General features: G+C 42.2%; 1 protein-coding gene across 3 annotated transcripts in view; it reads right to left on the minus strand.

Moving 5' to 3' along the window:
• Positions 1 to 250: 250 nt before the first annotated feature.
• The window catches only part of cables1 (Cdk5 and Abl enzyme substrate 1), a 105,984-nt gene continuing 83,751 nt past the window's right edge, over positions 251 to 22,483 (minus strand). For all 3 annotated transcript variants that reach the window (XM_060906414.1, XM_060906412.1, XM_060906411.1), the window contains 6 exons: positions 19,221 to 19,329; positions 18,878 to 19,031; positions 14,824 to 14,927; positions 6,165 to 6,271; positions 5,869 to 6,076; positions 251 to 2,301 (listed from right to left, as the gene is read on the minus strand). In XM_060906414.1, coding sequence (XP_060762397.1) covers positions 2,161 to 2,301; positions 5,869 to 6,076; positions 6,165 to 6,271; positions 14,824 to 14,927; positions 18,878 to 19,031; positions 19,221 to 19,329 — 823 coding nt within the window. In that variant the 3' untranslated portion in view covers positions 251 to 2,160. The remainder of the gene's footprint in view (positions 2,302 to 5,868; positions 6,077 to 6,164; positions 6,272 to 14,823; positions 14,928 to 18,877; positions 19,032 to 19,220; positions 19,330 to 22,483) is intronic.

Consider the following 22,483-nt stretch of genomic DNA (forward strand, 5'->3'; position numbering starts at 1 on the left):
GCGCGCGTCTTTTGACAACGTTGGCAGACGTCGGTCGCTTTGATTTCTGCTGTACGTTTTACTTCCGTCCTACGATGTCTCGCACAGGTCTCAACGAATCTCGTTTACAGCCATCGCTTTGACATATGCTCTGTAATATATCAGTCCATATTTCAAACACAGAACTTGCTATAGCAGCGACAAAATAGCGATCAAACATGCATTCTGATATTTTAATAAAGAGAAATAGAATTTATGATAATTTGCCTTCAGTTCCCCTTTAATACACCACTGTATAATCTTAAAACAACAATTACAAATTCTCCTTGCTTTTTTTTTATTTAACAAGCAAAGCAACACACACGTTTTTCTTTGCAAACATCCTCAGTTGATTATGGAAACTTTTTTTTTTTTTTTAATGCTCTTGTGAAACATTTTGGGAATTTGCTACCATTTAATGTACCGTATTTCCTGGAATATAAGACGCTCTGAATTGTCTGCTAAGAAAAAAGAAAAAAAAAAAAAAAACACGACTCCATGTTGTCCTGTTAGTGTTGTAGAAGTTCAGCTGTGTATTGCTTCCTGAGGCTAAAACAGATCTAGGAGAAACTCTGGAACTGGGGGTGTTCCGAAAGTACGTCCTAAATTTGTGAAAAGTTAAAAGGAGTCCTAGAGTATGAAGACTGAATCATGAACAGCCTGAAATGGCAGTTTGTTGGTGTTTTAACAGCTCGACTGGTTTACCGTAGCTTGACTTCACATCAAGCTGATATTTGTTCATAAAAGACTTGGTTGCCAATAGCAACAGGGTTAACTCCGCCCTGTTTTTTAGCTTCGGAATTCTGTAGCAAGGTCATCTTAGCAGTTTTGTGAATAGGTTTTAAAAGAACTGTTATAACGTAATTCACTCTACACAAAGCTTCTGTTCGTCCTGTCATGGTGACGGTGATGGCAGTAGTGTGGCTGTATGTTTAATGTTATGTTCATAGCGCATGTTTAAGCTAAAATTTTTATGAATTTTTTTTTTTTTTTTTTAAATAAGTAAAAAACAGGGTCTTATAGTCCAGGAAATTCACGATTAAACAAAAGTCTGAAACGACATTTTGTAATGGGGAGGAAAGTACAATCATCATGTCTATGATTTTAAGCATTAATTAGCTTAAAAAGAGCAAGTAAAGATTTTATAAATTTCCCAACCCAGTGCAAGTTAGCTATCAAAATTGGACCGTCTGTTCGTTAATACTGCGTAGGTCTTCGATACAGTGAGCGCTGTAGTAACACGACACACACAGGCGTCCCGCTGACTTGACATCTTTAGCGTTGGTGTTCTGCAGTATGACCTTTCGTATACAATCTTCCCTCCTCCAGCGTAGCACTACAAACGTGCCGAGAGTCCACTCTAACATAGAGCACAGGGACAGTAACCGCAATGGCAGCTCGTCGCACCACCACCACATCTTTTAAAAAAAAAAAAAAATTTAAAACCAAACCGAAATAAAGAGACAGGCAAAGAAGGAGGAGGCGTGTGATGATGCTTGAATATATATATATATATATATATAAAACCCCAAACACGTCTGTTGCTCTTTTCTTGGGGGAAGAAATGCTAAGACGGAGTGCTGCTTAGAAAGAATCCTAGTGATAAAAGCGGTGATGAAATGACTGACTGTGACCTTTACTGTTGTCGAAAAGTGCACTTTTTTTTGTAAAACGTACGAGGTCCTTCCGAGAAACGGTCAGTCGTCGTCGTTTTGAAGTTCGGTTCGTTCAGAGGTTGGTTTTAAGGTGACAAACGATGCAACATGCAACGGCTTCCCTTTCGGATCAGGCAAAGAAGTGAACGCACGGAGGAGGGAAATGGAAGCGAAGAAAGAAAAAGGGAATGTAAGGCAGGAATAAAAAGAATGAAAGATCAATCCATGATGCACTAAAAACAGTCTCCAATCCAAAGTGACTGCAGAAGCTTGGACGCGAACCAAACAGTCCTTTTGTAAGTCTATTTAAAAACTACGCAGGCAATCAAATTTCCAGAAACTTTGGCTGAAACGTTTTTCTTTTCTCCCTTTGAGGAAAAAAACCTCAGGTTAAAAAAGAGATGGTCATGTGCATAGAGCTTCTCTGGGGGTCCAATCAGGAGAGAGAGAGAGAGAGAGGAGCGTCTCTCCTGATGAGGAGCTGCTGCTAGGAGTTCTGCAGGAGGCGTCTGTAGTGTGGCATGACCTCATGCTCCGGCAGGTGAAGGTTGAACTCCAGCGCCACCAGCACGGGGAACTCGAAGGCGATCAGCTCGCGCCGGTTCACCCGAAACCTCTCCTCCAGTTTCTGTGGAGCAAAAATACCACGGCTTATTTATTATACAGCAGGCATCAGGGCCGAACGCTACACCAGGGCATCATGAAAGTTGCAGACGGAGGTAAAGATTTAACTCGTGCGCGCTGTTCATGTAATTTTTGAGACGTTAATATTTATAGAATCATCATCTCTTTCCAATCTGTTACCCTCGGACCAGAAAGGACCTGGGCATCTCTGGAATGCACATGAAATGTTTAGGGACAATGAACCGAGCAGTTCCGTTTTGGGGAAGGAAAAAAAAAAAAAGAGCTTGGTAAATCTTTAACATGTCATTTTGACCTAACCGGAGCGTGAATGTTAATCCAGGATCAGTCATAAATCAAGAATGCTTTGATGGATGGGGTTTAAAGGAGCACTGTAGCCCAAAATGACGGCCTTTTGCACATTAAGCGGCACAAATCACAATCTTTCATGCTAAAGAACCAAAAAGCATAGCTGCCAACATTCCGAAATTGTAAATATACTAAGTAACTTTAAAAACGCACAGTGGAATTCAACACGATATCGCTTTAGATCCATGCATATATTTGAAATTTATGATACTGTATGTAATGCACACACATCTTGAAACATCGATAAAGGATATTTATTGTCAAACTCAAGAATTAATTCACAATAAAAAAATTCAAAGTGACGGTTGGTCCATGTTCGGACCGTCATGCTGGAGATTCTGGGTCTGTGTCGTCCAGGGGTCTCAGCAGCAGTGACTGAGGGTGTCAGGAATCTGTCACGGAGGTGAGCTAGCCTGATGTGCTGATCCTGAACCGGCGTCGTGACTCGAGGCTGACCAGGGCGTGGACGATCCCTGGTGCTCCCTGTCTGTCTGTAACGCTGACTCAAACGGGAAATGGTCGAATGATGAACACTGAAGTGCCGGGCGACCTCTGTCTGTGTACTTCCGGCACGCAACACCCCGATGGCCTGTTCACGTTGATTTTGGCTTAGGCGTGGCATCTTCAATAATGACAATTTTCCCATCATTTCCCCCGGGTATTTATTGAGGTATTTCACCTGACGTCACAGGGTCACGTGACGCCCCGGTGTCCGCCATTTTGGACGGCAAGCTAGCTAATGTCAACAACAGTAGCTAGTATGTTACTGTAGCAATGTTTACGTTCAGTCATTTGGATGACTGTTAAAACCTTTCAGTCTCAAGTTTTTCCTTTACTGGATTTACTAGTTTACTGAGCCAGCCAGCCCCGGAGCGCTAGCTAGCTAGCCGGCCGGCCAGCCCCGGAGCGCGCTCAGTAAACTAGTAAATACAGTAAAGGAAAAACTTATAACGGGCCATGTCTCAACAGACTAAGAAGTTATTTCAATGACATTTAATAACATTTTGTTTATCCTGAGGACCGAAAGTAAATGAAAATGTGAACAAATCTTAGCTGTCAGTGAACAATCCTGGTGGAAGCAGGTAAATGTCATTCTCTAAGCCTGCTAACCTCAATTTTTGCAAATGCCTCTGCTCGCCCTGTAAATGCCCTACGTCGCTGGATAGTGAAGGTGTTTTCTGCATCTCGCTCCTTTTTCTTTTATGTTTTTCGTTTGTCGCCTTCCTCGCATTCAAACTGATTCGAGCCGTGACGTCCAAAATGGCAGCATCACATGGCTTGGTCACGTGAGTGAAAAACCTCAATAGGCAAGATTTGTTTGAAAATTAAAGCCTGTCCATGTCATTGACTACCCGAGTCATATTGTACGTTATTGAGTACAACTCCCTTAAATTCTGATTTGAGCACAGATTTGGAACTTATTCGGGCGGAACGAAGTTATTTTTCCATTGTGATATATTTCTTTTCTTCTTGAGATAAACTCAGCACAAATTCAGCAAGTTTTATCAATGTGCGTTTTTAAAGTTACTTTAGTGTAGTAATACAAGGTTGGGTACTGAGTCTTGGTGGGGGGTCGGGGGCGAAGCCCCCCCACCGCCAAAGCTTTCTAGCAAAACCACCCTGAAAAATCATACTAAAACAAAATAGTTTGACAATTTATTCTACAAACTAAACTATCATCTTACATTAATTTGCAAAGTTCTTTTCAACAATGTATAAAAATAGTCAGTGAATCAGGCAAAAACTTCAAACAATGCAATTGGCACATATAACTTTTGACAAAGTACACATTAGAGAAATAGACCAGCGCTTACTCAGTCAACAGCTGATGTTATTGCGCCACATAAACTTGGCAATATCTAACACCATTCATTCATTAGTCACAAACAAAAATGAATTAATCGCCCTTACTTGACTTAAGGGGTGTTCACACGGCAACTTTTACTCCGGTGTAGCACCGGGGCTGCCCCGGTAGAGCGTTCACACGGTACAAAGTTATACCGGTGCGAATCTAACCCTGCTCGGGAGGTGGTTTAAGAAATTTCCTCCGGAGTAAATGCTAGTTTGCGGGGCAGCACCGATATAAAATGGGACGTCTGAACGCTACAGGGGTAGACTCGCTACGCGTGAGGAGAGTTGATTACATACGAGCATTGCATAATTTGCATCCTGGTATTTTGCGCTTCCAAAATGGCGAATATCAACAACAGAACTGCGTGTCTTCCCGTGTTGCCAGATTGGGCGGTTTTAAGTGCATTTTGGCGGATTTGAACATATTTTGGGATGGAAAACATCAGCAATATCTGGCAACACTGGTGTCTTCATCCACGTTGTTTTCCTGGCGCTTGGTGATGCCATGACAACCGGGAAAAGGAAGTACATTTTCACGCATGCGCATATTTAATTTCCGCGTTATTACTATCGCAAGTGATAGTAATAATGATAGGAAATGATATCAAAACTTTATTACTATAATTTTCTTTGATAGTAATAAAGTTTTTGCTACTATTGAACGGTCGCGGAAACTGCCATGTGAACGCAAGTGGGGCTGCGCCGGTGCTAACACGCTTCTCTCTAGTAAGCAGGGTTGTGATGTGTGAACGCTGCGCAAAATTTACACTGGTGTAAGATATATCGCAACAAAATAGATCGGTGCAGCATCGATGCAAATATGTGCCGTGTGAACACCCTATTAGAAATGAAGGGAAACTCCTCTCGGTACGAGTCCTTGAAGTGCTGGCCCTTCCCCTTTGCCATGCTTTCTTTAGAGATTAGTACTACGCTACATCTTATAACAAAAGCTTGAAACGCCATGCCTTGTTCAGAAACTTCGTGAACAAAGGCCAGACGATAGCGTGCCATGGATGATCTAATAGCATCATTGATTGGCTGAGAGAACAAGCAACAGCCAATGAAATTTGGCGTAGTATCTGCCGCTTGGAACGAAGCGACGTTTTATCAAATACAAATCCCACCGGTGATAGACTTTGAAAATGACCCATGAAAATTGGCAAAATCGTATTTTATTGTAGTAAATTCGTATTTTCGTAATCAAAACGACAAATCGTAATAAATACGATTTATTCGTAGTAGTTGGCAGCTATGAAAAAGTTCTTCCTGCAGGATGAGTGAAGTTTATCAAATCTAATCTTTAAAAACAATGAAGCTGTTGAATTTTGCTCTTTTGAAACCCAAGCACACTTACGTCGATCAGGCTCTTGACCTCGTGCTTCTTGAGGTCTCCGCCGATCTTGGCTGCCAGGAGGACGCAGGCTCCGGCGCAGAGCTTGCGGTTCTGCTTGTTGAGTTTGCCCTGCAGCACCAGCTTCTCGAAATACACGAAGGCCATGGCTACGGTGGGCTCCTCGAAGCCGCACTCGTCCTGGGCCAGCTTCCGGATCTCTCGCTTCAGGCTGCAGTACACAAGCAGACGGCCATCAGCCTCGTCACGCTCACACACTCGCTACATACGCTAGGTGACCCAGCGTTGGTCGGCTTTACCTCCTGATCTTGCTCAGCGTCAGGCGAATGTGAGGGAACTTCTCCTTAAACGTCTCGTTCATGTCCTTCTTCAGGTCCGAGGGCTTGACGTACTCGATAACCGTGGTCTACAGGGAAACACACACGCATGGTTGGAATAGAATCTAACGACAAACGAGCTAGCTTTATTAGCTTAAGGATTTTACTCAGCTGTTTGTGCCTTTAACAAACACAAGCCTCTCGAATTACTGATTCTGATTAGTCGTAATTTATCGTTTCTCTAGTAACCAACAGTGACTTTTATTGTCCATAAACAGATTTTAAAAATGTTGATATAGTGATGTTTGTTTAAAATTTATGGGGGGGGAAACGCTCTAGACAGTACTACTACTACTATAGCTAGCTATAACCGAAGTGATATCCATGAACCTAGTTAGTTGTTGATGTGCTTAGAGAAAGCTTCCACCTCATGGGTTTTGATTTTAACCCAGGTGTCATCCACATATCTGAACCAGCACCTTATTGGATAGAACGAACCTCACCACAGACCAGATTTGCACCCTGCTTGACTACCACTTATTTCCAGTTTAATGAAAGTTTCTACAGACAGAAGCATGGATGCGCCATGGGCTCACCGGTATCTCCTATTGTGGCCGATCTTTACATGGAGGAAGTGGAACATAAAGCTTTGACCACTTTTTCAGGAGTTGCTCCCAGCCACTGGTTCAGATATGTGGATGACACCTGGGTTAAAATCAAAACCCATGAGGTGGAAGCCTTCTCTAAACACATCAATGCAGTGGATATTAACATCAACTTCACTCGGGAGGACGTCAATGGGAATAATCTAGCCTTCTTGGATTGTGATGTACACACACAGATGCCTACCCCAAATTTTGAATTTCAGTATTCTTGAAAACATTTTTCAGTATTTTGGAATGACTTTCAGTAACATTAATTTATGCGCATCTCCATTATAAAGAGGTGTATATACCAATATGTTTAACATTTAAATTATTAAAAAGAACTGTTTCGTGTGAATTGAATAAACAAAACGCGAGCAGCCATCTCAACTGAATTTCCACTCAACAAATTTCTAGAGCATACAATTTCTCACATTTTTATAAATACAATAGTGTTCCCTGTTTGCAGATATTACGGTTGACTACCAATCATTGGTATTGAATGTAACTCCTCAAAAGTATTATATTACATTGCCTGGCAAAATGTTCTACCTGTTAATGGATTCTAATAAAATTAAAAAAAAAAAAAAAAAAAACTTATTTCATGCCAAAGAGAGTCCGACATTATCTTAACGTCCCAATATATAAATGCTTCAGAAGAGACACTGAATAAAATGACATTTATAATTGTATTTAAAACAGTGGAATGATCAATTTTTTGCCACAATCCCAACACTAATCATAAAATTCTGTTTTTGATCAGACTACATGTACATTTGTACTTGCAACACTGTAAAGACTCTGAATTAGAGAAGTACAGCCAGTGTTTGATATTTCAATCAGACATGTAAAAAGGAACTGAATAAATTTAACTCACATTTCATGGCACTAATTGGCAAGTTCAACTCCAAGCACAGGTCAACCATCACCGCTTCAGCACGCGTCACGTTCCGTGTCTTTTCATCCACAGATTTTGTAAAAAACTGCTGGATACCCCCAGATTTACTTTCCGCCTGACTCGCCATTTCAGCATACTCCATATGTTTTTTGGAGTTGACATGCCGCGTGCAGTCATCGTGACCACCACGAGTGATGTTAATGTCAGTTCTACACAGTTAGCAGTGCACGTATCCATTGCCCTTTTGACTGGGTGTAATGCACGGCCATTCTACCGTATCGAAAATGGCGCGAACAAATGTGCGGAATCTGCGCATGTCACACACAGCATGTGTGGTTGTCGTAAAAATAAATAGCCATGGATTGAAAAAGTCGCTTGGACATTTAAAAACAACTCACTGGAATTTTTTAAGACTTTATAATAATTCCGTACAGAATAACACTGTTTGCCGTAACAGCGTATTTACGTAACTTTTCCGTACAAAATACGACCAATCCGTACTAGTAGGCATCTCTGTACACATTAGACAAGACCGGAAACCCACACACACAGACCAGTACCTACTCTGACTCTCACCACCCACTGGAACACAAATTGGGGGTCATTAGGACCTTGCAACACAGGGCTCAGAACATCCCTACAAGGGTAGAGGGAAAAGAGAATCACATCAAGAAAGCACTTCAAAACTGCGGGTATCCCAACTGGTTTTTCCTCAAGAGCAGAAAAAGGAACAGAACGGACAAGGAGGATAACAGGAACAAACGCAAGAACATTGTCATTCCCTACATTTCTGGTCTATCTGAGAAACTCAGGAGGATCTTCTACAAACACAACGTTCCAGACCCAGTAACACCCTGAAGCAGAAATTGGTCCACCCTAAGGACAGAATAGCCAGACACAAACAGGACAACGTAGTGTATGCAATTCAGTGCAGTGAGGAACGCACGGACTCGTATTCTGGGGAAACAAAACAACCGCTTCACAGGCGCATGGCTCAACACAGGAGAGCCAGTTCCTCAGGCCAGGACTCTGCTGTCTATCTTCATCTTAACAACAAAGGACACTCATTTCAGGATTGCAACGTACGCATTTTAGCCAGAGAGGATCGTTGGTATGAGCGAGGAGTTAAAGAAGCCATTTTTGTCAACCTGGAACGGCCATCACTGAACAGAGGTGGTGGTCTAAGACGCCATTTATCAGCCACCTACAATGCAGTCCTTGGCGCACTTCCCAGACAACTGAATGCACACCAAAGCCCAGCTGTTTTCAGTGACTCACAGGAGGACAGAGAGAACCAACAATCCACTGATCACCCCAACGACTCTCAAGGCCGTTCACACCCAGCCCCCAGTGACCCACACCAACAGGATGACTCAGCGACACCTTAGGATTGCTTTTCATCCATGAGAGGATAAATACCTGGTACTCCCTACTAGTCAGACAGAACTGAAGAAGCCTTTCAGGATGAGAGGCGAAACGTCTTCAAGAATCTTCAAGCAAGTCCAGTTGCTCTCTTTTACCACCTACAGTTTACTATGGTGGGCTGCATCACACAAACCCGTTGTTGATTTAAAGTGCATATCATGGGTAAATTCAGGAGCGAGATCAATGTAGTTCTCCTATTTTATATTAAACTTTGGTCAAATATCTGTAACATTCTGCATTCTCTGCAATTTTTTTTTTCCCTTGCGCAATACCAGAAAAATTCAGTTGAAATCAAGCCATTTGAGGCGAATTGGTCCGCCTCTGAAAAAACTTGGCATTTGGATTTCCCGGCAAACATTGATTTTCGTGACGTCGCGTGCGGGACGCCTCCTTCTGAATCCTACGCCAGCGCTGGTTTGTTTATGAGAAAACCTGGTGGTTTTCTGCAAATTTCTTCAACGTTATCGCGTAATTATTAAAATGGTTAACAGATGTATCGTAGGAGGGTGTAGCAACACCAATCTTGATGGGATTAGTACTCATCATTTCCCAAAAGACCAGACAAAGAGAGAAATGGGAGCGCTTGGTCTACACAGGCTGTGCACTGAAACCGTGCAAAGCTCGCGCAGCCTGCTGGCGCTTCCGCAGGTAACATCACGAATCTGGCTCCAGACTCCCTTAGAATTTTTCCAGACGTGTTTTGTTATTTTATTTTTTTCTGCTGGAGACAGATGGCCTTGTGCAAAATTACCCTTCTGGATGAGTGTGTAAAGGGACAGACTTTTCATATTAAAAAAAAAAAACAAAACTAAATTGGTCCAGAATATGCACTTTAAGGTCCGATCCCCTGCAGTTTGTGTGGTTGGTGCTCACACCAGACCAATCAGCTAACTGTTTACACGTGGTGATGTCTGAGCAGGTGCTATTTTTCCTGAACATCTTTGTACATCCTTGTTGCATCATCAAGTCACGGAAAATAAAAAAACATAATCCAAAAGCACGGATCTTTTATTCATGGATATGTGATTTTCTGTGAAATATCAATAGTAAATAAACGTATAAAATATCGGTAAGATATTTTAGGGCCCGTTTACACGAGGACGCTGTCGGGTAAAAACGACTAAATATTTTATCGGAAGTGCCTTTCGTCTACACGGGGACGGCGTTTTTGAGGCTGAAAAACGGAAAAAATTGAAAACGCCTTCCAGAGTGGATAAGTTAAAAACAGCCCCTGTTGCATATCCGTCTAAACTACCCAATACGCGAAACTCTGCTCGGATCTGCTCACGTCGGGTACGCGTTTACATCATAGTAAGAGCATGTGTGGCAGCGGGGGCGTGGTCAAGCGCCGGTCTGTGACAGGAGGGTGGAGTCAGGGAGGGTAAGTGGCAGAATCACTACACCTGATGTCAATTAACCTGTGTTTGTGTGTCTTCCCAGTGACCGCGCCCTATTTAAAGAGGGAGAGCAGAGAAGCTCATCCCCAAGCTAGACGCCGGTTGCGTGTGTGTCTGTTGGTTTAAAAATATTGTTAGACTGAAAAGTGTAGCAATAAAGCCTATTTGTAAACCTGATCTCTGTCCTGCCGTCCTCTGTGCTCCACCCACTCATATAGAACGGCTACAGCATGTCTGATTACATCGATCCAATGGACCTTCAAGCTGCTCTGGCAACCTCACGAGTAGCCATAGGCAAAGTAGTCAAAGTTTTCGCGGCGCAGATCAGACAAGACGGAAGACGTTGCGCATGCATGCAGACATAGCGGAGGTAGGGGTGGGCGATATGGGCAAAAAATATCTCGATATTTTTTAGGATTTTAATGATAACGATATTTTGACGATATTTAAAAAAAAAAAACACTTGCTTAAAGATTACAATAATTACAATGACTAAAAGAATCATTGCAGTGACAAGTATTTAAGGAAAAGCCATATTTATTTTCTTAAACAACTTTAAATTAATAAAAATGAATAATTCAATTGACAGTTCGTAACGGCAGCAAACATTCTAATCAATCGTCTCTGACGGCAGTCCACACATTTATGCGTCACCGTATAGACACAGATTTCCTCCTTGAAAATGGTCGTGTAGACGCGGAAAAAAGTGAGAACGAAAACGGACTTTTGCGTTTTTGTTTCAGACCGTCCCTGTGTAAAGTGGGCCTTAATGAAGAGCTTCGCCAGTCCAAACATTTAATTGTTTTAGACTTCTTAATTTTTTATCCGTCATGCATCATCGGTAACCAGTCTGTAATATACTGAAACATCCGTGACGCATCCGTATTAAAATCCGTAATCACGCTGTATTTTATTTATTTTTTTATCATATTTCTGTGACGTATCCATATTATATCAACCACCGGAGTGTGTACATGGGTCGTTTTGAAGTCCAAGCTGTACAGTATGACCCGGAATAATGATGTGCTACTACTTGGAAAAACTTCCATGCATTTATTTCCCCGAGTGTCAGGACCGAGTGATATTATAGTCATCAGTGTTGTTGGCCTGGGCCCTTATTTATTTTCCTGTAACAGCATGCCCTATCGCAGTTTATTCCTTGTTTGGTATCTTGAACGTTTTCTATTATTTAACTGAAGATCCTACCGTTAGTGTTTAAAACTTTATGGTTATATACAACCCCGATTCCAAAAAAGTTGGGACAAAGTACAAATTGTAAATAAAAACGGAATGCAATCATTTACAAACCTCAAAAACTGATATTGTATTCACAATTGAACATAGACAACATATCACATGTCGAAAGTGAGACATTTTGAAATTTCATGCCAAATATTGGCTCATTTGAAATTTCATGACAGCAACACATCTCAAAAAAGTTGGGACAGGGGCAATAAGAGGCTGGAAAAGTTAAAGGTACAAAAAAGGAACAGCTGGAGGACCAAATTGCAACTCATTAGGTCAATTAGCAATAGGTCATTAACATGACTGGGTATAAAAAGAGCATCTTGGAGTGGCAGCAGCTCTCAGAAGTAAAGATGGGAAGAGGATCACCAATCCCCCTAATTCTGCACCGACAAATAGTGGAGCAATATCAGAAAGGAGTTCGACAGTGTAAAATTGCAAAGAGTTTGAACATATCATCATCTACAGTGCATAATATCATCAAAAGATTCAGAGAATCTGGAAGAATCTCTGTGCGTAAGGGTCAAGGCCCGAAAACCATACTGGGTGCCCGTGATCTTCGGGCCCTTAAACGGCACTGCATCACATACAGGCATGCTTCTGTATTGGAAATCACAAAATGGGCTCAGGAATATTTCCAGAGAACATTATCTGTGAACACAATTCACCGTGCCATCCGCCGTTGCCAGCTAAAACTCTATAGTTCAAAGAAGAAGCCGTATCTAAACATGATCCAGAAGCGCAGACGTCTTCTCTGGGCCAAGGCTCATTTAAAATGGACTGTGGCAAAGTGGAAAACTGTTCTGTGGTCAGACGAATCAAAATGTGAAGTTCTTTATGGAAATCAGGGACGCCGTGTCATTCGGACTAAAGAGGAGAAGGACGACCCAAGTTGTTATCAGCGCTCGGTTCAGAAGCCTGCATCTCTGATGGTATGGGGTTGCATTAGTGCGTGTGGCATGGGCAGCTTACACATCTGGAAAGACACCATCAATGCTGAAAGGTATATCCAGGTTCTAGAGCAACATATGCTCCCATCCAGACGATGTCTCTTTCAGGGAAGGCCTTGCATTTTCCAACATGACGATGCCAAACCACATACTGCATCAATTACAGCATCATGGCTGCGTAGAAGAAGGGTCCGGGTACTGAACTGGCCAGCCTGCAGTCCAGATCTTTCACCCGTAGAAAACATTTGGCGCATCATAAAACGGAAGATACGACAAAAAAGACCTAAGACAGTTGAGCAACTAGAATCCTACATTAGACAAGAATGGGTTAACATTCCTATCCCTAAACTTGAGCAACTTGTCTCCTCAGTCCCCAGACGTTTACAGACTGTTGTAAAGAGAAAAGGGGATGTCTCACAGTGGGAAACATGGCCTTGTCCCAACTTTTTTGAGATGTGTTGTTGTCATGAAATTTAAAATCACCTAATTTTTCTCTTTAAATGATACATTTTCTCAGTTTAAACATTTGATATGTCATCTATGTTCTATTCTGAATAAAATATGGAATTTTGAAACTTCCACATCATTGCATTCCGTTTTTATTTACAATTTGTACTTTGTCCCAACTTTTTTGGAATCGGGGTTGTAATACTCAATTTATCAACACAGTCGACTGGGATATCGGTGAGCTTTGCTAACTGTTTATTATTTTGTTTAATAGCATATATCCTCCATCATCATCCCTTTCTGTGTAAATCAGTGATCTGGTTATTCAATGAGTCGAAAGAAGCCTGAAGTGTTCGTTTCAGAAATACTGAAAGTGCAGTGCAACTATTTGGCTAAATCGTTGTCGTAAATAGATTTTCACACACAGTAAACGTGACCGCTCCGTCCCGGGTGTAATTTCTCCTCCGAGACAAAGCCCCTGGTTTCTGTTAAACACTCGGAGCCTCTTAACAGTTCAGGATGTCAGAACGTGACTCCTTCACCTCTGTCAAAAATGACCGATCGCTCAGCAGAGACGTAAAGCGGGACAGCGGAAACTTTTCTTCCTTCATATCGTAATCGTTGTTTAAGCTCCACTGCCAAAACCTCAAATCAAAGCAGCAGCGTTAGGAATAGAAGCTGAGATCGATGCCGGGAAGCAGATCAAACGTACGCTGTACTCCGTGCATCAATATTTCCTTTAGTACAGCTGTGTATCTGTTTTGCAAAAGGATCCGCGTGAACAGCGAGTATTTTTAGACCACACCGACTAGCCGTCCTTCAGGAACACAACAGAAATGGTCATGACTTTAAAACAAGGACAGGGAGGAGAAGGTGGAGGTCCAAAAAAAAAAAACCCTTGACTGGAGTTTTTGTTCGAGCACAAGTGTCTCATTCAGCCTGAAAACAAAAACACAGCCAGAGCGGGAAAGCGGACCGGGGGGAGTCTCCCGTTATGTAAACACGATAAAGAAGTCGTTTCCGCTGGAACACGAAGACGTGATAACGCGCAGTGGCGAAAGATGATTCAGCCGAAGCCTGAACCCGCATAAATCTGCCCAGCGCTGGAGTGCTATTAGTTCACGTCTTTCATCAGGTCACAAAAATGGAAGAGAATAAACAAAACACTGAGATGTCAAAGACACTGCGTTCAGCATCCGGCGTTCTTTTATGATTTTATGCAGAAATGTGTGTCGGGGGGGAGAATATACAAGTCATCCCTCTCATTAACCTTTAACTGTGTCCAGTAAGCACCAGGTGGAGTTTCACTGATTTTATTTCACAACAATGAAACTTGCACGAGGACTTTCGGTTCCTTTTTCTGTAACCTGACCCAAGAGGCCCCTGGGAACCAAGAGCAAAGAAGAATCTGGATATGTTCATACGGTTGCTCGGAGAAGTGAATCGGTTATGGAGTTATTTTACTGGATGCGGCATCTAATCTGAAACCGTGACATGCTTTCACTGTATATTGCAGCATTTCAACAGAAAATTAAGCTGCTTTGAGGCTCAGCTGATTTTAAACTAATTATTTTTGCACAGCAGGACAGAGGGGGTGGGTTATGGTTTAAAAAACAAAAAAACCCACAAACTCACCATGTAGGAAGGGAATATAAGCACACGTTTATGCTTTCCACATGGCCACTGAGGGTCGTCCAGAAGGTTGGGGTCGTACTCCCTGAAATCCCCCACTTCGTTCCCTGTGGATTATGACAGCAAAGTAAACATCAGCAAAATGTCCAGAAATCCCCAAATTATTCTCTCCGCATTCATTGGATATGCGCAATCGCGCACTCTGCTGACTGGCTATTCTACTACTAAGATATCGGCTCATGCCGTGAGTAGAGAAAAAACAAAATGGCGGCGCGCGTCACTGAACCAACCGAGAACGAAATAAAAACTACTCGAAAACAAAACTCCACAAGTATTTAAAAGAAACAAAAATGGCTAAAACAATCCAGCCCCTCCCCCACTATCTCCTGTTCCACACTCCAGCCCAATCGGTGGCGGTAATCAGAGCTGGACAAAGTCCCCAACTTCATTACTTAAGTCAAAGTACAGATCCCACTGGTCAAATGTTACTCCGACACAAGTGAAAGTTGTCCAGTCACATTTTTAAAGTACTTGCTTTTAAAAATACTCAAGTATTAAAAGTGCATTGCCACAGCGCTTACAAAACCTAACGCCGTTACCAAAGACAGAAATGTGAATTCACAAAATGAACGCATGCTGTGCCATCATGGTGGTTTAACGTTAAGCTAGCTAGTCAGTGAAGCTCCACCTGACATGCTTTCAAACGTGAAATCACATTGTGTACGAGTAACTAACGCTACTAGAAAAGAAACATTTCTACACTTTGTTTATTTGGCGAGATTATGCTGAAACACATTTCTCTAAAGGACTTCAGATAAGTTAACGTTATTCATGTTAGTGTAACTCCGTTTTTACATGCGTCCAAGTTAACTAGCTATGTGTTAACGGTAGCCGTGGACAAGGCTACGGCAACTTGGCGAGAAAATCCATAGAAAGTCATGTGACTAACCAGACTGTATAGCTATTGCAACGTTATCGCTAGCTCTAAAAGCACAGACAGCTTCACTGCAAGCTTTCTCTTGGAATAAAACGTTTATATCCATCAATATGCTTCCGCAGGTTGGACGGCGAGTTTTTGTAGGCCGTGATGTGGTTCGTTTTCGGCAAACATTTAAAACGAAACGAATCTTTAACCCTTTCAGAAAACTGAAACATGGATTCCAGGTAAAGCCACGAGTGCGTGCGTTCTCCAGAAGAACCACCTCCTTCCATTCTGCCATCAACTGATCGTGTTAAATAACGCTGCGGAGAAATAATTGAGCTTGATTTTTATACAGTCTATGGACGTGACGTGACCCTAGTGATTACTGATCGGCTCTCAGTGTCACCTGGGAAAAAATCAATCACGTTTTAGAAAAGAAAAAAAAAAATTCACTTTCAAAGCCGCTTCATAGTAACGAGGACCTTGATAGAAATGTAATGGAGTGAAAAGTACGATATTTTCCTTTCAAATGTAGTGAAGTTAGTCATAAGTTTCTAAAAAAAAAAAATACTCAAGTAAAGTACAGATACTCAGTGTACTTAAGTACAGAACTCAAGTAAAACGTACTTCGTTACTGTCCACCTCTGGTGGTAATGCACCTTTTAAGTTGGTTTGACAACCGCCAAACAAACCTGAAAAAGAATCACCACCTCCCCCCAGTCCCCCACAAAAAGCAACAAAATATGGAAAGTATTTGATAGTAAGATCCCCCCCAAGAATTATCGCATTTTTCACAAATTTCTCCTGCCATTTCGCCGGTTTGTTTACATTCTAAGTGGACGTTATTTTGTCAGACGTTTTGTATAAAGTTTTTAATTTATCAAATTTGCAAAAAACAAACCAAAAATAAAAAAATCTGTTTCTCAAAATCCAGTGAACGTGGATAGAATAAAACAGTTATTCCACTCGCTCATCGTACATGGCTTATAGAAAACTCGGTGCTACGCGCCTCGTCGGCTATCAGCTCATGTACGACTCGATTGCATGGAATAACAAATCTCTACAAACAACCTCGACATACTTGGGATAGTTCTGCAAAATTTATTCGAATATGAATCAGCTCACTTTAAAATAAATATACATACACATGCATACATTTAAAAAAAAAAAAAAATCACAACACCCCTGCCCTCGCTGTTGTAATATTTCTTCCAGAAATCCGTTTACACCACAGCGGCTCGGCCAGTATCAACGGCTATAAATCAGTTATTACAGGAGAACTGAAGTCATTTTTAAACTTGCTTTATTTCTTTTTTTTTTAAAGATTTTTTTGGGGCTTTTTTTCACCTTTTATTGGATAGGACACTGTAGAGACAGGACAGGAAATGAGTGGGAGAGAGAGACGGGGAGGGATCGGGAAATGACCTCGGGTCGGGATCGAACCCGGGTCCCCGGATTTATGGCATGGCACCTTATCCACCTGAGCCACGACACCCCAAACTTGCTTTATTTTTTAATTAACGTGTTATTCAATTACATTTTCGGTTTTAGTAACCTTATAGCGTGACTCGTATTGGCAACTAATAGCAATTAAATATTATACTTATCGGCCTATTCGGTTTTTAGCTGTGTTGAATTTAGTTTATTTGGTCCACGGTAGGCGTCGCTTATCCACACGATCTTCATGAGACTTGTGCAAGACTTCGAAACGTCAAGTGTCAGCGCCACCATTTTGAAAACTGTTTTCCAAACGAAGTATTGCACAAAAACGAGTTTAAAATGACGATTACTGCCTACTTTTTTCAAACTTTCCTGATTGCTCTCAAAACAAAGCTTCTGGCTTGATTACATCAGCATTCGAAAGAGGCCGCGCACGTTTTTTTTTTTGTGGTCGCGCTGAAAGAAATCAAATTAATAGTCTCAAATGTTTTTTAATAAAAGGCAGCACCAAAGAAGAAAGAAAGGATTCAGCCTTGATTTAAAAGAACTGAAAGCTGCAGGAACTTTGTATTGATTAATGTTGGAAATGCGCTCAGTATAATATGGATTTATCACAAAAACGCACGCATGTATTTATTTTGAAACCCGCCAGCCGACTGATCTGGCACGTTTTAATTGTGCGACAGTAATGACGTAAATACCAGCGTGACGGAGTAGTTGTCCGAAAGAGGGGTTCTCTCCCCCCCCCCTCCATTTTACCAATGAGCTCACTGTATAGTCCTCTATACAGTAATTCCCTATGTAGGGAGGAGTGAATGCGTGAGTGATTTCGGACACAGGGAACGTTAGCAGATGTCGGTCGCTTTGATTTCCGCTGTATATTTTACTTCCGTCCTACGATGTCTCGCACGGGTCTCAACGAATCTCGTTTACGGCCGTCGCTTTGACATATGGGCTGATCTATTATAGAGCATATTTCAAACACTCAACTTGCTACAGCAGCGACAAAATAGCGATCAAACATGCATTCGTATATTTAATAAAATGAGAAATAGAATTTTGATAATAAATTTGCCTTCAGTTCTCCTTTAATAAAGCTAGCTATGTCTTGACTACGACACTGTTATCGTTTCTATAGTAACCGCTCAAGCACAGGGACTTGGATGGCGTGTGCTCCACGTAATCTACGACTTGTTGATGAACAAAGAAAAACACCATGATATGGTGATGTTTTGTGGTTTCTCAGTAACAAGGTTTTTTTTTTTTTTTTTTAAATGTCTAACTTCGAGGAAACGCCCCCCCCCCAAAAAAAACCCCAAGGCTAGTGAAAGTATGACCGTTTATAGCTGCTATAACACAAGTTGCTCTAAAATAGCTTGTTCTGTGGATGTCTGTCTACACAGGGGAAAAAAATTCATTACTAAATTAAAAATCAACGCTGGCAAGTATCTCTGGATGTTTTTGATGATCTGTGCATTAAAACTTGTATGATATTTCGATTATTCATGTCTACTCAGGATTTCTTATTTAACACCCTGAAGATTTGACCTTGCAGTGCCCATCCTTTCTAACTCCCTGCGTCCTGAATGATTCGTCTCGCTCGTCTTGGCATGACCGAGCCTCTGAATAAAGCAGACCCTTGTTGTGCCGAGAAATGAGCAGGCAGTGAAAGAAGAAGCTGACGCACGCACGCACCTGTGTCGAGGCTGCTCTGGTGGCTGTTGGCGCGCGCCAGGATGAGGCTCCGATGGCTAGCGTTACGAGACTGAGAGAAGGACGACGTGGAGTCGATGGTGTTGCGGCGGCCGAGGACGTTCGTGGGGTAGAGGAACTGCATGTAGGACACCGTCTGTGGAGAAAATAAATACCTCCAGTCACTATGGAAACAAAGAGCTGTAAGGAAACACAGGATGTGTATCTAAATAGTTTCCGATACGCTGCAGATGGTGAATATTTTAGTATTTTTGGTGAAATATTATTTTTATATTTTAAAGCAGAATCGTACAGCACCCAGCAGAGCTGATCATCTCTGTCTCACCTTGCCGTCGGCGCCCAGTTCCACACCCTCAAGCCCGATCACCATCTCCTTGGCACTGACGCCACCTGAGGGGTGACGCTGACGTCCGCTCTCCATTTTCACACCGTCCCTGCCAGGGTGAGATACACACTGAGCACCGAGCCCTCAACACACACACACACACACACACACACGTGCACCAGGCTGTAACGCCACTCGGCCTGATCTCACCACAGCAGCTGATCGTCATGCTGTATTAGTTGGTGGGGAAAAGTGTGGGATTTTTTTTGGCACAATAAGCGTTGAGTACATGCTTCACTTTCTGTATTTAATGTCCTCACATGCTGCCTGGTTGAATATTTCAAGGGTGGGGAAAAAAAAAATATAATAATTAACAACTTTACGATCTATTACAGATTTTCAGTTAATTATAATTTTGCGCTTTAATGCTTTTACCAAAATCTTTTCATTGGCTCTGTGGCTTAAAGGACCAGTCCACCGTACTTCCATAATGAAATATGCTCTTATCTGAATTGAGACGAGCTGATCCGTACCTCTCCGAGCTTTGCGCGACCTCCCAGTCAGTCAGACGCGCTGTCACTCCTGTTAGCAATGTAGCTAGGCTCAGTATGGCCAATGGTATTTTTTGGGGCTGTAGTTAGATGCGACCAAACTCTTCTGCGTTTTTCCTGTTTACATAGGTTTATATGACCAGTGATATGAAACAAGTTCAGTTACACAAATTGAAACGTAGCGATTTTCTATGCTATGGAAAGTGCGCACTATAATGACAGGCGTACTAACACCTTCTGCGCGCTTCGGCAGCGCATTGATACGGAGCTCAGATATCAATGCGCTGCCGAAGCGCGCAGAAGGTGTTAGTACGCCTGTCATTATAGTGCGGACTTTCCATAGCATAGAAAATCGCTACGTTTCAAAGTCCGCACTATAATGACAGGCGTACTAACACCTTCTGCACGCTTCGGCAGCGCATTGATATCTGAGCTCCGTATCAATGCGCTGCCGAAGGTGTTAGTACGCCTGTCATTATAGTGCGCACTTTCCATAGCATAGAAAATTGCTACATTTCAATTTGTGTAACTGAACTTGTTTCATATCACTGGTCATATAAACCTATGTAAACAGGAAAAACGCGGAAGAGTTTGGTCGCATCTAACTACAGCCCCAAAAAATACCATTGGCCATGCTGAGCCTAGCTACATTGCTAACAGGAGTGACAGCGCGTCTGACTGCGTCTGACTGACTGGGAGGTCGCGCAAAGCTCGGAGAGGTACGGAGCAGCTCGTCTCAATTCAGATAAGAGCATATTTCATTATGGAAGTACGGTGGACTGTTCCTTTAACATTTCCTTTCTATCATGCACCGATTTTATATTTTATACCGTACCTATTTATTTAATTCTATTTTTTCTTCATTATCTAGTTTAAGCCCCAGTTCTTCAGGCTGCTTCTGCAGGATATTAAAATAATTAATTGTGCCAATTTGCGGAGAAGTCTTTCAATTAACGTGGATTAAAAATACCAAATATAAACATTACTATAAATGGATAAAAAGCACGACGTCATTCTTTAATAACAAGCGTTATAACTGACAAGTTGCTGTAGTCTAAGAGGAATAAAACTTCAGGATGTGCCGTTATTTGAAATTAATCAACTTTATGGCAGTAACAAACACGCACCGCTCCATTGTTGATTATTTTCCTATAAACAGCACATCTAGTCATGTTTTTAAAGTGCATACCGTATCACGGGTAAATTCAGGAGCAAGATCAATGTACAGTAGACCCCCGCCTATTCGCGGTTCAGTATTCGCGGGATTTTATATAGAACATATCTCCTATACATTCGCGGAAATCTCAGCGATTCGCGGTCATTTGCGGCGAACACATCGAACGTTTACGCACTGCTACATTCTCGGAGCCGAACGCTCGCTCGCTATTGGCTGAAGTTTGAATGGCGGGCTGCTGCTCATTGGCTGATACGAATGAGCGTTGTACAGTACAGTCTCGCAGTTCAGACTTGTTCACGTGTTGTGCGTTCCTGGTATTTTTTAAATAATTTTTTATGCCCTACAATGGCTCCTAAACGCTCTGCATCTTCTAAGGTATAGGGAGTGTTTTAGACATCAAAATAAGCATTTGTGAGCAGTTTTATGGGGGGGTTTACAAGTATTCGCGATTTTGGCTTATTCGCGGCCACGTTCGGTCCCTAACCCCTGCGAATACTGAGGGCTTACTGTAATTCTCTTATTTTATATTAAACTTTGGTCAAATATCTGTCACATTCTGCATTCTCTGCAATTTTTTTACCTTGCGCAATACCAGAAAAATTCAGCTGAAATCGAGCCATTTGAGGCGAATTGGTCCGCCAATGAAAAAACTCGGCATTTGGATTTCTCGGCAAACATTGATTTTCGTGACGTCACATGCGGGACGCCTCCTTCTGAATCGTACGTCAGCGCTGGTTTGTTTATGAGAAAACAACCGTATTATTTACGTCGCCGGTGTTGCCTCTGTCTAGTCTGGTTAACACCAGACCATATCACAAGTGAAATATGGTCTGGAATCCGCCTACTGAATTTCTCGTAGGGGAGGTGTGGTTTACGATTGTCAACGGCAGTTTATTGGACGTTGCGAATGTCTATCATTTGGTGTATACGTAGCCCATGGCCAATCATGGCAGTTGTACCCGGTGACGTAGTTAGAGCGACGAAGGAAAGAGAAGGCAAAACAAAAATAGGAAAACAATGGCACCGAACGATTACTGCCGTTTGTGCAAGACAAAGCTTGATCGAAAGTTTGGTTCGTATCGCTCGCCGCCATGTTAAATGTGATCCGTAAACAGTCCCAAATAAACTACAAGCTTCCGTTTGTCGAGTAGTACGCGTCACCGTCTTTCCACCCCTCCCCACTCTCTGATTGGCTCCCTAACTCAGGCGAGCCTTTAGACCAGAGTTTCCATGCTGTCTTTTCAGATCGGAACGATTGTGCAAAGCAGCATGGGATTTCCCAGGCTAGCCTCCGTTGTCTTCACTACTTGAATCATCAAACCCAAACAGATGAAGCCCCAATTCTGACATCTCATTATATTCTTCATCCAAAGGTGAAGTAACATTGCGCTCAGGTGACAATTCCATATTTCAATGCAAAATCGCTCGCTGCTAAACTTGGTCTACACAGGCTGTGCACTGAAACCGTGCAAGCTCGCGCAGCCTGCTGGCGACGTCACGAATCTGGCTCCAGACTCCCTTGGGATTTTTCCAGA

This window comes from Neoarius graeffei, chromosome 23, assembly GCF_027579695.1.
Source record: "Neoarius graeffei isolate fNeoGra1 chromosome 23, fNeoGra1.pri, whole genome shotgun sequence".
NCBI classification, from domain to species: Eukaryota; Metazoa; Chordata; class Actinopteri; order Siluriformes; family Ariidae; genus Neoarius; species Neoarius graeffei.